Here is an 18,410-nt window from a genome sequence, read left to right on the forward strand (position 1 = left end):
CATGTAAAAATTACATTACATAAAACAATAAGTAATAATGTGATCGGGTTAAAAATTGTTAAACACTGGAAAATACATTTTAAAAACTTTAAAAACTCTGCAAAATTCGATATTAAAACTATGTCAACCATTACTATTCAATTTAAATTATAAAATTATTGACAGTTAAAACTAAAGCATATAAAGAATAAAAACAAGCTAGGAATCTGTTGAAAAGAGCACAAATTTTGCATAGGTTTACTAATCGACATTAGTTACAAAAAAACAACTAATATAATTATGACGAACAGTGGAACAAAATGAATAAATTTATATCTTCATCACGCCGGATGAAATCATAATCAAGATAACTAAATGTACTAATGTTCCCATGAATCCCATGATAAGTAAGCATTCAGGAAAAATACTTTGAAACACTTTCACACAACTGGCTTTAGATAAAATGAAGGACGCGGAATTTCTTTTTCTCGTAAAGCAAGGCATTTGCCGACCGTCGAAGAGTAACTGGGCAAACCCATTGCACATGGTCAATAAATCTAATGGCTCTTGGAGACCTTGTGGAGACTACCGAAACCTTAACACCGTCAAAATTCCCGATCGTTATCCTGTGAGTAACGTGAGTAGCATTTTCAGTGACGCTCGCATTGTTACATGTATCGATCTTCAGAGAGCGTATCGCCAGATACCAGTGGCGAGAGAGCCAAGTTTAACCCAATATCTACAAAAAGCGAGTACTTACGATAGATCACGTTCCTGGCGAACAGAACAAAATGGCCGATACGTTAAGCAGCGTCGATGCGTCGAACACTGATGCGATTGATTATGAGCACATGGCGAAGCTGCTACGCACCGACACTGAACACACTGACACTGCACTGACACCGAAACACAACGCTAGCTAAAAAAAGCACCGGCTAATTCAACCTTAACAATTAGCGAATTTAATACACCCGGAACGAAAACAACACTGCACAACACATCACACACGGGAGCACGAGCAATCAAACACTTGATTTGCGAAACACACTAGATTTGGCCTTCTATACGAAAGGATTGGAAACACTTCGCGCAAACACTATCTAGTAGGCCAAAAAAACAAACATCACTCGACACAACCATTCTCGACACAACACATCACTGTACCGGATCAATACCACGTGGTTTACCGGTTTTATCACTTGCACATGGCACTTAATAGGCCCACTTCCACCATCCGAAGGAAACCACCAATTGTCTAACAATGATAAACAATAGTGGTTCCAAATTAGTGCACAAATTCACAAAGCTAACAGGCAAAAAGAAAGCGCGCACCGGCAATTAAAATCTGCAACAATGTGCCACAACCGCTCGAAATGGACTGAGGCACTATCAATCGTATTGTTAGGATTTAGATCAACGATCAAGAGAGATAATGTAATGAGCGAGATAAGGTCAACACAAACTCAGCACCAGAACAAAAGCAAGTCGTGCGCACAAGCAGAATTCAGGATCATGCACGCATGTGTGGCTGCGTATCGATGCCGTTCGTCCCACACTCTCCCAAGCACACACTCCAGGCGCAAGAAGATTCTCTCCCGATAAGCACTAGGATAGTGCGTGACGAAAAAAAGTACACCACACGATATGATCGCGTGACCACAATACTGGAACGCTTTTGTTACTAAAGGGGGAAGTGATGTAGGGAACTGCTCGATCACCCGAATTGTCCTTATGCTCCAAGAAACAACTAGGTTTAATAAAAGCTCTCCAAACCACCCCCGCGTGTAGTAAATTCTGTGCAAGTGCTAACCCCCAAAAGATCTTCTTCATTGAACAGAGCATTCGGACTCCATCTTTATCTGTTCTTTATGTTGTACGGTGATGTCTGTTGTCTATTGTCATCGCAGGACTTCTGTTTCGTACTCTGACCTTTCTCCGACTGAGGAAATATATTATAAGAAATTAGGCCGTTACTAATTAAGTATTAACGTTGTCAAACCATGGATGTACATAATAGAATAGCTACAATAGATGAAACAATGCTGAGCTTTTTTCAAGATCGCAAGGAACTTATGTGAGAAGTTAACAGAAGATGAAAGGTATCCATTTTTAGTGCATTCGCCAAATAAAAAAGGCATATGTAACCAGCCTTGAGATAACTTTTAAAACATTAAACCATCTTAAAAATTCTGCATTAGCAATCTAGATTATTTATACACAAGATTGAAAGTTGTGTACTTTTAAGTACGTAATTTAGTAAATGTTATAAAATTGCAATAAAGTGTACCACACACAATTATACAATAGTATTTAACAATGCAGAAGCAAGTAGGAAAAATCTTACACCTTTTGCCACTAGCTCCAAAAATTTCTATTTATCCATATTAAATTACACTGCTTCTCTTCCTTCCACGATACAACAAGCGATGTCAAATTGTCCAGCCCAACCAATCAAGACAAGTGATTGGGATTTCGTAACACACGTGTGTGTGTGTGGAACGTTGATTTGAAATTCAAAAATTGCTCCCACCCGATTTGGCGTCCTACGCAACCATTGACGACGTCAACATCTTGAGCAACTGATTTTGTGAATAGCGTCCCCGCAAAGTCAAGTCGTCAACGGTTGAAACTTGAAGGCACATCCCACAGGTTACTACAAGTCATGCTTACGTCCTTCGCCAACACTTTCTCCCGTTCCGTACAAGATGAGCCCTTCAGCTGGTATACGTGTTTGGGCACCTACGTCAACAGTTGAAGCGATCTAACTCCAGCGACGGTTGCTTGATGTTGGATGCCCAATTCCCGGCTGTTCGCTTTTATGGTACAGGATGAAACATCACTAAAAAGCTATTGACAGGGTGAGGTGTTTGAGGAGTTGTTGTTTGTACTATATGGACGTTACGCTTAAATTGTAGACTTCTACTGCTATCGTTTACTCGTGCCACGCGTACATTAACTGATACGTCCAAGCATCACACCACGTGCCCCACGAGCCCCCGATACAAGCGAAAGGGTCTGCAAGGCATCATTAGCCTCAGCGATCGAGCTAACCTGCCGAACCTCGGCCATGTGGTAGGATCTCCCGAGTGCCTGCCACCTAATCAACAACGGCCTGATAGGCAAATCAAGCCATCAGGCAACCCTGCCAATAGCCAATGTCAGGTCCACACACGCGGGCGAATGCAAATCTATACTCGCCGCTTTCCAGTTGTGGCTAACAGGGTGAAAAATAAGCTGAAGGAAGGCCCACACTCTTCACACTCCCTGTACTAGCTATTCGTGAGCCGTGGACTGCAAACGCGTAATCACCATTTCTATGCAAAACATGAGTGCAGTCGATTGCTGCAATCGTACCCACACACACACACACTCAACCCGATGGTCGATAATTTATTTCCACACACTTGCCAGCAGACCGGCGGCACGGGTTTTTGTGCATTTTCGCACTATCGCTGGCGCCACTGAAACAGGCGGGTTGTAGGGGGGCGGGGAGTTTGGTGCCCCGTTTGCGAACCGGCTATGAGCGGGGAAAGCAAAGAAGAAGCAAGATAAATGCAATGATTTAGCCTTTGCTTATAACACACGACCGACCTACTCATCCTTCGAGGAGCGGTTTCCATTTCCATTACCATGGCGACAGTACGCGCTAGGTGTGCGTTGCTATACAGGCTCGTATCATATGCTCCAATCAGTTGCCAAACTGTACCACGGTTACACAATGCACCAACGCGGCTCGCGACGACCCACGAATCTTTCCAAAACATTTCACGCAATTCGAATCGCGCAAACAATTCGCCGGAAAATTACTATGGCGTCCATGTGCGTCCTATTCGTCTTAAATCATCTCAGCCGCCCAGTCGCTACTCAGCATAAAAGACACATAAAAATTCAAATCAACTGTACAGTTCCGTAAAACCGATGATCGTTCTGTGACACGGAGCATGATCATCTGCGAAAGGTGCGACCGGCGAGACAGTTGCCAGTTTGGTGTAGTTGGTGGGAAATTATTACCTTCGATCCGATGGTTTTAAGTACATTGCTTTCCGACGAATTGAAGTCTTTACGTTATCCAAAACATTATTTTACGGTTGCTGCAATCGTGATGGTATTTAAATGATGTGTTGAGATTTAGCGGTGGGAGCTCGGAATCGGAGCTACCCGGTTCTGATTCCGTTCTCAAAATCGATTCCAACTCTGAAATCGGTTCCGGAATTGGCTCTGCAATCAGAATTGATTACGAAGAAAAGATCTTTCAGCATGTAGGGTTACAATTACATTCATCGGTACAGCATCGTACTATTATCGGACTATTGTCGGACAACCATTGAGCTATCATCGGACTTCTATCGGGCTATCATCGGACTATGATCAGACTATTATTGGACTATTATCGGACTACCATTGGGCTATCATAGGACCATTATCAGATTATCATCGGACTATGATCGGTTTACTATCGGACTATGATCAGATTACTATCGGACTATCATCGGACTATTGCCGGACTACTATTGGACTATTAACGGAATAAGATCGGACTTTTATCGGACTATTGTGGGGCTCTTATCAGGCTCGCAGTGGACTATTATAATAAGAAACCAATTAGAACTGTCCAATAAGAACCATGTTCTGAGTAACTGAACCAGGGTTACCATGAAACACTTAACATGAAAAGATGCACGTAACTCAAAGAAACCATTTGAAGTTTGGTGACATTAGTGTTTTGCCTAGCGATTTAACATACAAATTTATAACTAACTTAAAATTAGGATTAAGCGTGCATTAAGAGCTAGGAGATGAAACTATTGGAAGGGGCTAGGAAGTAAAGAGAGGATCATAAGAAGGAATGGAATACGGAGTGGAAATCAAACAAGTGAGACAACGAGGCAATCTAACCGTAAACTGTCTTCCTAGTTCAATGTTTCTCAAGACAATCAAATAAACTTTTCATGATATCATTTTATTATGTGTTTGGTTTTTATTACGGATGCAGTAGTCAGATTTTGTCCGAGTGCAACATAACGTGAGGATCGATGTGACATGCTCGTGTTGCTACTGCGCTCACATCGTTCTATATTGTACATGCATTCTTGCAAAGATATACTATACGTGTGTTTTGTATGTGTCCAACTATGTTACGAACGAATTTCGTTCCCATTTTGCCTTACTGGTTTGCCTATGATATGGTAGTTATTATTGACATTAACCGTACTGTTTTGTAGTGTTGCGCTAAACCAGAACAAGAATTGCTTTACCAATTGGTATTTGGAGAAAATTCTCTCGCGGTAGTGGAAACTCTTGTTGCCGTAGCCGTATATGATACAATTTAATCCTGTTTAAAGCAAATATGAAGTAGAGTGACTATTAGCGAAATAAACATAATTTGGCAAGTACATCTGCATTTTGCATTACTCAACTAAAAACAATATTCAGTTCCATTACATTTCATTCTACTTCAGTCGGCAATAGCTATATGTTCGTGTTTGATGATATTCTTGCATATACTTAGTTGTGCTGTTACCAATTGTAAATAAAGTACGTACTTTCGGTTCGATGTGTGCTTAATGGCATTTGCTTGCTACGAATTAATTTAAAACTAAGTCTTCCACTACCAGGAAACTTTCGCACTTCGATACATGCACAAAATCAAGATTGTGTCCTCAAATTCCACATCTTTCGCAATTAATTCGAATATGTTGTCTGCCTGTAAGTTTGGTACTAGTGTCAACGTTCTTCCTGCGATACATCTTTCACTTTTACACCGCTAATGGGCCATTTAAAGGACGACTTCTTTAATTAACTACAAACATTTGTACACTGTGTGGTTTTTTGTTTCTTAGTTGTTTGCAATTGCTGCTGAATAGAGTATTTTTTTAAGTTCGACAGTGAGTTTAATGTGATGTGCTACAATATTTGTAGAGTAACGTTATTGAGTCTGGGGGAATTTCACTAACTATCGCCATTCTGGAGCTTCGTACAGATTAAACTGTGGCTTGGTATGAAAACGATCGCATCCCCAAGACACGCGATATGAGGCGTTAAAGAGATTACTACAGTACTACGGGCTCTGTGCAGAGCAACGGTTGATTGATTTTGGTCACTTTTTGCACACAAAACTTACTTTTGTTAATTACAAAAACGAATACAAACAAAGAAACAGTCTAACCTGATTTAATTTCCTCACTGTCTTTTCGTGCACAAAAAAAAAGGAACTCGTAAGAACTTATTTCGTTCATTGAAAAGACGAGCCAAACTAATCCGGCGTTAGCCGCTCCGTTACGGTACAATGTGTTGCCGTTTGTTCGCCGTTTTGCACATCACAACGCGCACCTATGCCAGTTTTACCTATCTTCATGTTATTGTCGAGAGTGTTTTGTTTTTTATGTTTTTTTTTTCGTCTCATCTTTTTCTTCGTTTCGCTTACAAAACGTTCTAACAGCCAACTTCCTTTCTCTACTCAGGTGTGGAGATATTATTGATTTACTAGTTTACTACTACCATTACAATGCTGCCATGATCGGCAGGACTTGCCATCTACCAAACACTATTACGAGTTTAAGTGGCTTTCCCCTCTCCCGGTATCCCAGTACAGATAATCACTACGTGCCGATATTATACTAGCTATCTATGTTACATTACCGCCATTGGTTTCGCAGTCAAACTGGAAGTTATCATTACAGCGGCATTACTAGGAATGGATCATGCGGTTTCTGCCGGTAAACAATTCACAAATGGGTCCGACAGTCTAGCTTTGGTTAGAAACTATCGTTCGCCCTTGCTGGTTTTCTGCAGCATCACTACACTACACTGGGGAACTGGAGTTAACCATGTGAACCTTTGCTTCTGCCGGACAAATACGCACACACAATAATCCAACCGTCCGCAACTGGATGCAGTCTTATGAGCGTTTTGTTTCAAACGGTGTGAAAATTAACCACTATGAAGTAGCTGTTTACAACAGGAATCTGAACCGAAATGTTAGAAACCATCAGTGGCTTGGTTTGTCTTTATGGGAAACAAAAATATCTAACTTATCTCACACATACACACAGCAGTGTTTGAAAAAACAAACTAAATAATTAAAGGTACAGGATTATTGTTGTATGTAAACGTAAATTTGCTTTTCATTCTTTACCATCGATCCCTCTTCTTATTAACATGGTCTAACGTGATTCACACTGAAGTAAAACATAAATAACATTAATTCGATGATACTTGAGCCATCGTTTCTTCATTCTTTAAAGCATTATTTTTTAACCAATAAATAAACTAATTCCTTATCACGCTAGCAAAAACTAAACATATTAGATTTAAACCAAACGCTATACAATCAAAAACAGCTGAGACAAACGAAAAGGTACATGTAAAATAAAGTTTAAAGCAAACTATCATACAGAAATCGCACTCAAAGCTTAACCAAAAGTCTAATATACAACTGGAAACAAACATAATGCTGTTTATAAACCCTATCGTTAAGCAATTAGGCTCGTACAAAATTCTGTTTGTGCATGGTTAGGAAACTCTTAAGCATCACACATCCGTCGTAAGAATGACTTATTCAATACTGTTTCCAGTGTAAGCTCTCTAAATATTGATTGGTAGTTCTTGTGACATGTATGCTTCTACTACTATTCCGTTAAACGCTAGACAGTTAATGCGTTCCTTGTGCACGGTGTGTCATGAACTGCGTCCTGTCCAGATCTCTGCCAAAGCGATTGGTATTTTGTCCACTTTAATCTTACAACCAAGCAGAAGTGTTTCCATTGATGATGATGCTGGTAGGAAATACTTTTTTGCAGTTCTATGTTTCTATACTATGTAAAATAAGTACGCCCTTGTGCTTCCACTAACCATGGGCAAGCAACAAAACAAAAAAAACAATGGCAAGGAGCGGGAGTTTGTTTACGCAAAACCTTCCCATTCTTCCGTTTTAACGGGGACAAACGATACCGTCTACTTATGCTACGAGTGATATTTGGATTGAATTCCTTCTTGTTACAACCTTCTTTACATTTAATTTTCATTCCCGCACCCTACACACATCCCTGTAGGTAGTATATGTGTGATAGAACTTACTCGCTACTTGCTGATTATTATTGGCAGGTGAGCGCGTGAGCGTTTAGGTTCGATAGTACAAAAATGGTGAAAGCATCTAACAAATGTTTTCGTGGTTCTACAAAACGGATACCCGTTCCGTACGGGATATGCGATTCTGATCTACGATAGACGCTACGCGTTCTAGACAGGACAGTTTTGTTTTATGGGGAAGTAGAGAACTCTAATCATATGTACAATTTTCCGTTACACTCTAAAGGTACCATATCATATCACGAAAGCCTCGCAGAATCTTACCGTCAGTAGGTGGCCCTGGTCGAGAAGGTTTATGTTTACTATCCCGCTTATAACCTATATTCCTGTCAGGCCTGCGGCTGTGTCTTTTTATTTTGCGTTATCTATACCGATTTTCCCCAGGATAAACTCAAACTCGTTCAGATTATTACATCCTGCGAGCGAGAAGTGATGATGATGCTACGGTAGAAAGTTAAGCACAACTTGCTTTCCGCTTTCAAACAACGGAACTTTCTACTAATAGATGAAGTGAGATAATTTTCTTCTGGTGTGTAAGGCATTTAAAATGGAAGTGGAGAAGATTGCAGGTCTACCAGGGCAACCAGTGCCCGTTTTGTGGTGCAATACGAAAGTTCCGCTGCGCTTAGTTGTGCGGAGCCCGCTTGCCTACCATATAATTTTTCCACCGTTCCGCCGTTTGCGATATCAGCGGGTCCGGGTCGATTGTGGCCAACAGCAGCAACTGATTCACGTGCGTTGCATGGTAATCCCAGCGAGCTAGATTCGGTGCAATACCTATCGAGGAGGGGAAAACAGCAAAATTAAGTCAACAATACCGCAACTAATTCATTTTAATCAGAGCTAGTTTGCTTACCGAGCGTAAAGTGTCGTAGATCGTAACTCGTGCCAGAACCTGTGTCGTACAGAAGCAACATTTTCTTCAAACTAGCCATACCCTGTTCGAACAGAACTGCAGCCTCATTCGATTGATTGGCGGGTGCGGTTGAGTTCAGATCGTACAGACCCAGCAACGAATAGATAAATCCATTCAACACGAACGAGTGTGGTGTCGTTGGGTATTCCTCGTACCATGCGTACTTGCCCAGGAAGGTAGCCAATACGCCGCCCTGATACGATGGTATCCGAAACAGCTTCAACCCGTCCAGTGCTGCTCTTAGATATCGCTTATCTCCTCTAGAATGATAATATGCTCTCGCCAGGAGTGATATCGCGTGTCCCTGGGCCATTGCCGAGTACCAACCGCGTGCCAGCTCACCAAATCCAGAACCTAGCTTTCGCCGTACCGGTATTGGCCACCCACCAGTACTCGGATCTTGGTGCCGGATCAACCATTCGGCTGCGTCATAAAAATGGCTTATATGTTCACTCGTCGAAAGCGTCAAATTGTCGATACTACCGTTACCGAGCAGCGATATCTCGACCACCTTTAGCTCGGTGCGGCGCATCTTACGCCGCTTGTCCGTGCTTGCGTACTGTGGCAGTCCTTTCTGCAGATCGACAAACAAGTCGCGCGTCAGATGCTTCCACGCACCGGTACTGTTCAACCCGATGCCGTAGTAAATGTTCTCATCCTGCACACCGATCAGCAAATCCGCCAGTATGTAGTACACGTGGTACAGCTTCTGCGTTTCCCGGTTCTGCAGCGTGACACATATCGTGGAGTTTGGCTTCAGCAACACATCGATACTCAGCACCAAATCCAGCACGTGATCCATCGGCAGCACCACAGCCGTGTCGAAAGATTTGCCGGTGGAAAAGCTCAACACCGCACCGGCTACCGGTCGAAACCGATCGATCGTACGGTTCATCGAGCTACCCTTCGGTACCACCCAGGTCGCCATCTCGCGGTCACCATCCTCCACAGTCTTGCGACGCGGTTCCGGTTCAGTCAAATTTTTACTATAATGTGATAGCCCGAACTGTGCGATCTGGGTGGCGTAAAAGTAGCCCTGGCTTTCCCACTGTGTCGATATCGGTACACCATCGATCGCACTGATGCATTTGACGCGATCGCGCATTTCCACGTTGTAGTTTTCGAAGTACATGAAAATACCGCGTGGATCATACGCTCCCTTCGGATAGTTTACCTTCCCGTAGCTGTGCGTCCAATCGAACCGCCGACTACCGTCCACCACGTTTAGCGAACCGTACACATCGAAGTACTTTTGCAGGAAGGAAAACGGAAGGTACACCTCCTCGCCCTCCTTCCGGCACCCGATTGCATACTCCTGGTTGATGATGCAGTCGATTTCTTCCGTCTGTTCGAACGGATTATCTGTGAAGAGATTGACAAGTGTATTAAATGCATAGTCTGCGTAACATTATTTGTAGTTCACAATCTTACCACCATCGCCATGATGCTGGGGCCATTTCGGTACAAGCCCATGTCCAACGCCACAGTTCGCCCACAATGCGAACGTTATCAGTGCAACCGTCACGCAGAGACTTATCAGCAAGAACTTTAAATTCAATCGCATAATTACAAGGAAAAATCTTGCCTAAAATAAAATGAGGAAAGAAAAATACAATGATAATGACTTGGGATGATTGCTGATATGAAGGTGAAAGAGTGATGGATGTTTCAACTCCCTATCCGGACTATGTTGTATACCGGGAAGCATGAAATCTTATCGATTACTTCAAACCTTTTTGTTTAACCCACAAGCTATTTCAAATTTCGCCCGAAATTATGTCTGTATTGATTCGGGCGAAATTATGTCTGTATTGATTTCAAATTTGTTCCAAGCAAAATGTAAACTTTCTCAAACTACCCGACCTCGATACGTCACAACCGAGTTTGGGGATCAGTTTAACATATTTCTTCAAAACCTAAACCATCAATAACCTCCCACCTACGCCCGGGAATCTGTCTATTTCGTGCGATTTTCGCATGACACCGCCAATAATCATAAATCATAGACGACAAACTGATCGATAACCGGCAGTCGGACAAACCGTTCGGCATACGGCAATTGGATGGAATGGGGCGGAAAATGATTCGCGTTCCTTCTGTGCTTGCGTTTTCACCGCGCATAATTGAAGCAATGGGTGGTTAGCGAAAGGTTAACCCCGAATAAAGTAATGCTTAATGAGTTCACCGAATCGTACGTAGCGTGAATTTCTTCCGTTTGGTAAGTGTTCGTGGAGGGTTTCCTTCTCAGCATTCGCTCTAGGGTCTAAATGGTAATAAACACATAAAAAGTCATCCAATTCGGCGGAGGTTCGGCTCTCACTTCAGGAAAATCATGCCATCATCATTAATACGAATTATGCTAGTAAATTATAAATTTAAACCATTTTCACCATTTGCCTTATAGATGAACCTTACCTTTTGATCTGCGGATGCGCCTACTCCGTTTTTTAACGCAGTCATCGATCTCGTGTAGATGTTTTCAACTGAATGTGCTTCCGAATACGTACAAACTGTTTTCTTTACGTGAAACGAATGAAAACAAACCGAACCCGATTCGGTGCTGATGTAAAACACTCTTCCGGATCTTCCCTCCCTAGCTAGCTGCTCATTGTGGGTGTGTTTTTTCCGCAACGTCGTACCGTTTCACTGGAAGACACGGACACATTGTGTCCGTCCACACCCGCTGAAAAATTTGCTCGGGATGTTTTCGCTTTTCTGGTACACTTTTCTTGCCTCACACGCGTGGGTGGATGGTGTGGCCATATGACGGTGGTCGCAGAGACATTTGTTTCCACTATTTGCTATGCACGTCACTGTTCCACGGGATAACCACCGGGTGGCGAAAAGGGGCGGTTTTGATGTGAATTCTCTGCACGGATGCTTTTTTCATTGAAAGCTTATATTTTTGGAGCGTAGCACTGTTTTAAAACACTTTCCCGGCCCCTTCAACTATCCACCGTCGCTACCAGGTGTCATGGTCATTAGCAGGTGTGACCGCCAGGTGGTAGCTTACTTCGTGATGGCTGTGATTTTGCTCCTTGTCGACCTACGCGAACGATTGTCCTTTCCCTGCCACACTGACGTACGTGTGCAAAAGGGAACTTCGGTTCGGGCACGGTACGCAAAATATACGAAAAAGTTCTTCCGCCTGCGTCGTTTCGCGGTTGCTTTCACGTTGGGTGCGTGTCCGTGTGTGCGTGTGTATGTTTTTCTTCGAGATTCTGACAGCTGGGAAATCAAAACAAACCACAATGCCGTGTTTCACCTACTGCGTTATTGCTTTTCATACGAGGACGTGAAATACGTTTATCTATCAAATATTCAATCATTTGAATTGGAAACAGTTTGATACCGGAATGATTACAGAAATTAATTTCCTCGTCCCTATTTCGTATCATAAATCCATTACTTTTTTCTACATTTTGTTGTCCGCTGCTAAACTGAAGCGTTTCGTCAACGAATTTCCTTTCCCCATTCTGCGGGAAGCGAAGCGTTTTTGCTGTCATTTCATGCTGTCAAATTTCCTACCAAACGCTTCGTTACTCGACGTGCGGCCACGGCTTCAGAAGCTAAAAAAAGCCAACTCAAGAAAATATTGCGAGAAACACGATTTCACGTAGAAATAATATCAAAAAGTGGTGCATTTGCTCATCTTTCCTTTCGTTCGTTATTCATAAACGTGGACTAGCTGTTCTGCTTGCCGGGTAATATGGGGAACATCATTTTCGATCAAGAATAGTGTCTTGTGGCAAGAAAGCAAAGAGCTCCTGCTCTGCTATGTGCTATGAATGCATGAAGAAGGAACTCGCTGTTACTGTAGTAGAACGATTGTGCACAGTTGTAAGGGAAACCGGCCGTGACTAACGTCGTGGATCGGTGGATCAGTGTGAATAGTTTTTGTAATTGCAAACAGTGTTCCGTTTAGTGGTGAATAGTAAGTAAAACAAACAGAGCACGATGGCACCACAACCATTGGAACAGGGAGGAGCGGTGACGAGCTTCATCCCAACGGGGCAGGAGATGGCCCAACGGCAGAATCTGATCCCGTTAGGACGTTTGATAGATTTCATCATTCAGCGAACATACCACGAGTTGACGGTGCTTGCCGAACTGTAAGTATCGCTTTTCTTAGCTGTAACCCGCTTTTTCGTCCCGCACTTTACTGATCCTGCTATCGGTTCCTCCCTTTCCACAGACTGCCCCGTAAAACCGACATGGACCGCAAGATCGAAATTTATAACTTTTCCGCCAGCACACGGCAACTGTTCATTCGTCTGCTGGCCCTGGTAAAGTGGGCCAACTCGGCATCCAAGGTGGACAAATCGGCCAAGATTATGGGTTTCCTGGACAAACAGTCGATGTTGTTCATAGACACGGCTGATATGTTATCGCGCGTGGCACGCGAAACGCTCGTACACGCCAGGCTGCCCAATTTTCACATTCCTGCAGCGGTTGAAATCCTTACCACAGGCAGCTACTCTCGACTGCCGTCCGTCATCCGGGACCGGATAGTGCCACCGGATCCGATAACGCCGGCAGAAAAACGGCAAACACTGCAGCGCCTGAATCAGGTCATTCAACATCGACTAGTAACGGGCAGTTTACTGCCCCAGTTGCGCAAATTTCGCATCGAAAACGGACGCGTCACGTTCAAGGTGGATCACGAGTTTGAGGTGTCTTTGACGGTGATGGGTGATGCGCCGACCGTACCCTGGCGATTGCTGGACATTGATTTCTTGGTAGAAGACAAGGAGACAGGCGATGGTAAAGCGCTGGTGCATCCGCTACAGGTGAACTACATTCATCAGCTAATCCAGGGCCGCATTGTGGACTGTACGGATGCGCTGGCGGAAGTGTACACCTGTCTGCATTACTTCTGTCAATCGCTGCAGCTTGAAGTGCTGTATACACAAACGCTTCGCCTAATCCGCGATCGGCTTGATGATCACATCCACGTGGACGAATATGTCGTAGGTTCGCGGCTAACCGTTTCGTACTGGCGTGAGCTCACCAACAAGGATCCCAAATCGGAACTAGGCTATCGGTTAACCATTCAGACGGATCCAAACGATGCAGCGAAACAGCTTGCCATCCTGCATGTACCGTCAATCGGTAACAAGGAAGCTGACATTGCCGATCGTGCCGTCCGCTCGGACTTGCTGTCCATGGAACGACTGCTAGTGCACACGGTATACGTGCGATCTCTTGCGCGCCTCAACGACGTGAAAACTGAGCTGCAGCTGTTCCTTAAGGACGTTGAGTATCACATCCAAGGGACACCAGCCATGCTGACCGTACCGGTGCTTAATCCATGCCTTCGCGCCGAACACATCTACATTACGGTCGATACGCACACGGGAATGTTACGGTGTCATGTGCCCAAGCATCTTGATTGTCCAATTATGCCCGAAATGCAACATGCACTCAACAACGACTGGTCGAAGCTGCAGCATCTGATATCGGAGTTGCGCTACTGGATCACGCAACGAAGGTGTGAGAAAACGTTGCAACATTTGCCAGCAGCAACGCAAGATCGTTTGCCGTTGATCTATCCTCAAAACCACCCGATCGCTCGAATGGGACCGCATAAGGTGTTTATTCAACTGTACCGGCATGCCAACGTCATTTTGGTGAGTTGTTATGAACATGGTGACTGACTTAAGGGACATTTTTTTGATAATTTCTCTCGTTCTCCCTCCATTTACAGATTGTTGAGCTGAAGGAAAAGAAAACGTGTCCCAACGAAATGACCTACACCTTCTATTTGGTGCTGGTGAAACCATCCTCGGTCGAAGAGGGACAGTCACAGGATGCGGCATCCGCCGGTCAAAGCAGTACTACATCCGGCACCGGAGGACATGCATCTGGCAACGAAACGACAACCGCCGCTATGCCGAAAATGTACCTTCGCGTGCTATCGATGATTGAGTTCGATACTTTCGTGGCAACTCATGGGCCAGGCACGTACATTGATGATCCCAGCACGACTAGCACTAGCAGCAAGCGAAAGATTTCGCCCCTTGACAGTGCTCTGTCCAGCATGGGACCTCCGTTAAAGCAGCAGAAAACCATCTATCCGGCGTACTTCATCCCCGAGCTGGCGCATGTCGTGGCGATGTGCGACGAGAAGTTACCGTTTGTAACACTTGCCAAGGAGTTTACCATGCGGAAGATACCGCACGGTGGTCTCCAGGTGGAAGCGAATGCAACCTCACTGGTGCTGAAGCTGCTGACACTTCCGCAACCGAAGCCGCCCCAGGCGCCACCTTCTGCTCAGCAACAGCAGCAGCAGCAACAACAGCAACAATCCGGCCAATCAGGGTCCGATTCCAAGGCGGCCGCAGCAGCATCGGCGAACGAACCGAAAACCGTACATGTACCACCGATCGATAAACAGGTGTGGAATGCATTGTTGAAACGTTTGCTTTCTGTATCGGTACGGGCGCAAGTTAACAAAAGCAATCAAACACGGCTCTGGACGGTGGAGCTCGTTTTTTACGGTTCGCCACTGCCCAGTCTGCACCACAAGGAACAGGGTATGCGTCGGGCCGTTTATCTCCAGTACGAAATGCAGCCCGTCGAATCCGTCTCGAAGGTGGTCGATCAACTGTTGAGCGATTGGTCGAAGATTGTGTACCTGTACACGCTGGTGCACGAGTTCCGCGAGCAGTTTAACAACGAAAAGTACAACCTGCAGAGCATGGTGACGATCAAATCGTACAGCTACACCAACCTGCTGCTCGCCTACGGCCCTAACAAGGACGTCAGCGTGAACATCTGCTGGGACACGGACGCCAAAGAGTTTCGGCTCGTCTTCACCGGTGGCAACAGTGCGATCAACGCGCACTCGATGATGCGCGATCAGCTGCAGGCGCATCTGAACCATAACTACAGCCTGGCACAGATCGTACATATGCTACACGAAACCTATCAACCGCTCAGTTCGATCGCGAAATTGCCGATCATACCGCATCTGGCCATTTTACAGTCACCCAAGATCCCGGTACTGTCCTTCTGCATCATCCCACAGTCGCCGACGCTGCTGCGCATCTCCTTCCAGGGTGTGTACTGTTTGGAGGTACGTTTCCGAGGCGGTGGCCTGTGCACCATTCGGGATGGCGCGTACAGTCGGTTCGATCGAAGTCACGTCGTGGAAGAGTTCACCCCAACGCAAGGCCTGAAAGGATTCCTGTCGAAGTACGTAGACGAAACGGCCGTTTTCCGGCGACGCTCACAGTCCGAGGATGACAATCCACCGTCCCCGGTGACGATGGAGGATCCGTCCGGACATGGCGGTGCTGGCGGTGGTACCGGAGGAGGTAATAATGGTGGCGCTGGTGGTGGCGGTGGTACAGGGGGTGGTTCAAACACGTTCCTCAGCGGAGGTACTGGTATGAGAGGCCCACAGAGTCCGCGCGACCCGGGTCTCCGCTTTGCGGCGCCTCTAACACCGCCCACCAGCTCGAACCCGCACACACCGGCTAGTCCGCATCCGATTGGTGGTGGCGGCGGTGCAGGTGGTGCTGGTGGTGGAGGAGCTGGAGGTACGGGGGGTCAGGGTGGGCAGCAACAAGGTCATATGAATAATTTCAACATGACTTCACCGCCAGCATCTCACATGCCGCATCCGTCACCGAGCGGAGGACTCATGCCATCGTCCCCACTGAATGCACAACCAAGCCCGATGGCAGCACACTCGCCCGGCCCTAGCAGCTTGCCGTACATGCAGAGCCACACGGACGGCAGTCCATTCGCAGCCCTCTCGCCAGCCGCATCGAACTGGCCCGGATCCCCGGGAATGCCTCGACCATCACCGCGTCCCGGTCAAAGTCCGGAACATAAAGTACAAAGTATGTATCTTCATGCGGCAATTACCATTTCGGTTGCTTCTAATTATTTACTTGTCTTCGTTGCTTTTAGCGTCCCATCATTACACGTCGCGTGTTTTGCCCGCGCGCTCGTGGGCTGGTGCGATACCGACAACGCTGACTTATGAAGCGCTCGATACACTTTGTCGAGCAACGTCCCATCCGCAAAAGGAAGTTCCGGGACCGGAGTTGAGTCCGCTCGAGCGCTTCCTCGGTTCGGTGTTTATGCGCCGGCAGCTACAGCGTATGATTCATCAGGAGGAAAGCGTAAGTAAAATCTCATCCTTTGTCTTGGTTTTGAGCTGTAAAATCCTTATGTTTTCATTTGCAGCTGATGGCAATTACCTCGAATGAACCGGGTGTTGTGGTATTTAAAGCGGATTGTCTGCAATACCAAGTCTTCCTCAATCCCAACCACATGCAATCGCTGCACCTGAAGGTGGACCAGCTACCGATGGGTCCCATGATGGACGGAAAGCCTCCGTACCAGTGGGCCGCTCAAGATCTGCAAATCTTGGAACAGTTCTTCGATCAGCGTGTGGCCGCACCGCCCTACCGTCCCGCGGTTATGACCAGCTTCACGCGCATGCTAAACCTACCCGCTAAGGTGCTAAAGGACTTTATCCAGATAATGCGCCTAGATCTGATGCCGGAGCTAGTGCAGGGCAACAAGTGGAACGTGCAGTTTGTACTGCGCGTTCCACCATCGGCCACACCGATCGTACCTGTCGGCACCACGACGATCCTGTCCCACAGGCAGAAGATACTGTTCTTCATACAAATTACGCGCGTCCCGTACATGCCGAACATGGAGTGGAAAGATGCGGTTACGATGCTGCTCCCGATGGTGTACGATATGAACATGAACCACACGACACTGGCCGAGCGGCGCGAACCGATGCCACCGCAGCTGAACAGTGCCGTCAGTGCGCACCTGCGCCGTTTCTCCGAATGTTCCGTACTGTTGCCCGATGAATGTTCCCTCTTCCCAGCCGTACACGATTTGCTCCTAACACTAACACTACCGAACGAACCGCCGGCACCGGGACAAATGCAGATGCAGGTAAGTGTCGGAACGTCACGATTAATATAAACGGTGGTTACAAATTATTCTTCCTACCTCCTGTAGATGGGTGGAGTAATGCAACCTGGAGGCGGACCGGGTGGTCCGGGCGGACCCGGCGGTCCGATGGGAGGACAGATAGGAGGGCCCTCGCCGCAAGTTGTGCCCCAGGTTGGTTCTAGCCCGGGTCCAATGATGCATTCGCCGATGCAACAGATGGGCGGTGGCGGACAGCAACCAGGTGGTTACGGTGGTATGGTAGGAGGTCCCGGTGGTGGCCCACAATCGGGCGGCCCTGGCGGTGGTGGTCCCGGTGGACCAAACTAAACGGAGGTGTGTAAATGGAGGCAGTGTGTGCAAAACAAATCAACAGGAAAGCAAACAACCAGCACTCTTATTTAATTACCAGAATACTAAAATATAACAAACATTTGCAACCAAAAATTGCTAATTATTGGCGTGTGATGATGATAAACAAAAAAACGTATATGGTCAA

At 45.8% G+C, this 18,410-nt stretch overlaps 2 protein-coding genes across 2 annotated transcripts; one reads left to right on the forward strand and one right to left on the reverse strand.

Moving 5' to 3' along the window:
• Positions 1-4,954: 4,954 nt before the first annotated feature.
• LOC128303949 (D-glucuronyl C5-epimerase B) lies at positions 4,955-11,566 on the reverse strand. The gene is made up of 4 exons (XM_053041054.1): positions 11,399-11,566; positions 10,415-10,568; positions 8,924-10,345; positions 4,955-8,844 (listed from the first exon to the last, which is right to left on the reverse strand). Exons 1-4 carry the CDS (start codon positions 11,441-11,443, stop codon positions 8,693-8,695), a joined length of 1,773 nt encoding a protein of 590 aa, XP_052897014.1. The 5' UTR covers positions 11,444-11,566; the 3' UTR covers positions 4,955-8,692.
• Positions 11,567-12,940: 1,374 nt separating this feature from the next.
• LOC128301110 (mediator of RNA polymerase II transcription subunit 14) lies at positions 12,941-18,269 on the forward strand. Its single transcript, XM_053037436.1, has 6 exons — positions 12,941-13,095; positions 13,179-14,613; positions 14,691-16,833; positions 16,904-17,118; positions 17,183-17,914; positions 17,981-18,269. The coding sequence occupies exons 1-6, from the start codon at positions 12,941-12,943 to the stop codon at positions 18,239-18,241; spliced, it is 4,941 nt and encodes a 1,646-aa protein (XP_052893396.1). The 3' UTR covers positions 18,242-18,269.
• Positions 18,270-18,410: the final 141 nt, after the last annotated feature.

The sequence above is a fragment of the Anopheles moucheti genome, chromosome 3 (genome assembly GCF_943734755.1).
Source record: "Anopheles moucheti chromosome 3, idAnoMoucSN_F20_07, whole genome shotgun sequence".
Lineage (NCBI taxonomy): Eukaryota > Metazoa > Arthropoda > Insecta > Diptera > Culicidae > Anopheles > Anopheles moucheti.

Excerpts from the sequence above, each read along its gene's own strand:
- LOC128303949 (XM_053041054.1), bottom strand. The coding sequence starts at position 11,443 with ATGACTGCGTTAAAAAACGGAGTAGGCGCATCCGCAGATCAAAAG. Across the intron at positions 10,346-10,414 it reads CCAGCATCATGGCGATGGTG|ATAATCCGTTCGAACAGACG; the intron begins GTAAGATTGTGA and ends ATCTCTTCACAG. Across the intron at positions 8,845-8,923 it reads TCTACGACACTTTACGCTCG|GTATTGCACCGAATCTAGCT; the intron begins GTAAGCAAACTA and ends CCTCCTCGATAG.
- LOC128301110 (XM_053037436.1), top strand. The coding sequence starts at position 12,941 with ATGGCACCACAACCATTGGAACAGGGAGGAGCGGTGACGAGCTTCATC. Across the intron at positions 13,096-13,178 it reads TTGACGGTGCTTGCCGAACT|ACTGCCCCGTAAAACCGACA; the intron begins GTAAGTATCGCT and ends CCCTTTCCACAG. Across the intron at positions 16,834-16,903 it reads TCCGGAACATAAAGTACAAA|CGTCCCATCATTACACGTCG; the intron begins GTATGTATCTTC and ends CGTTGCTTTTAG.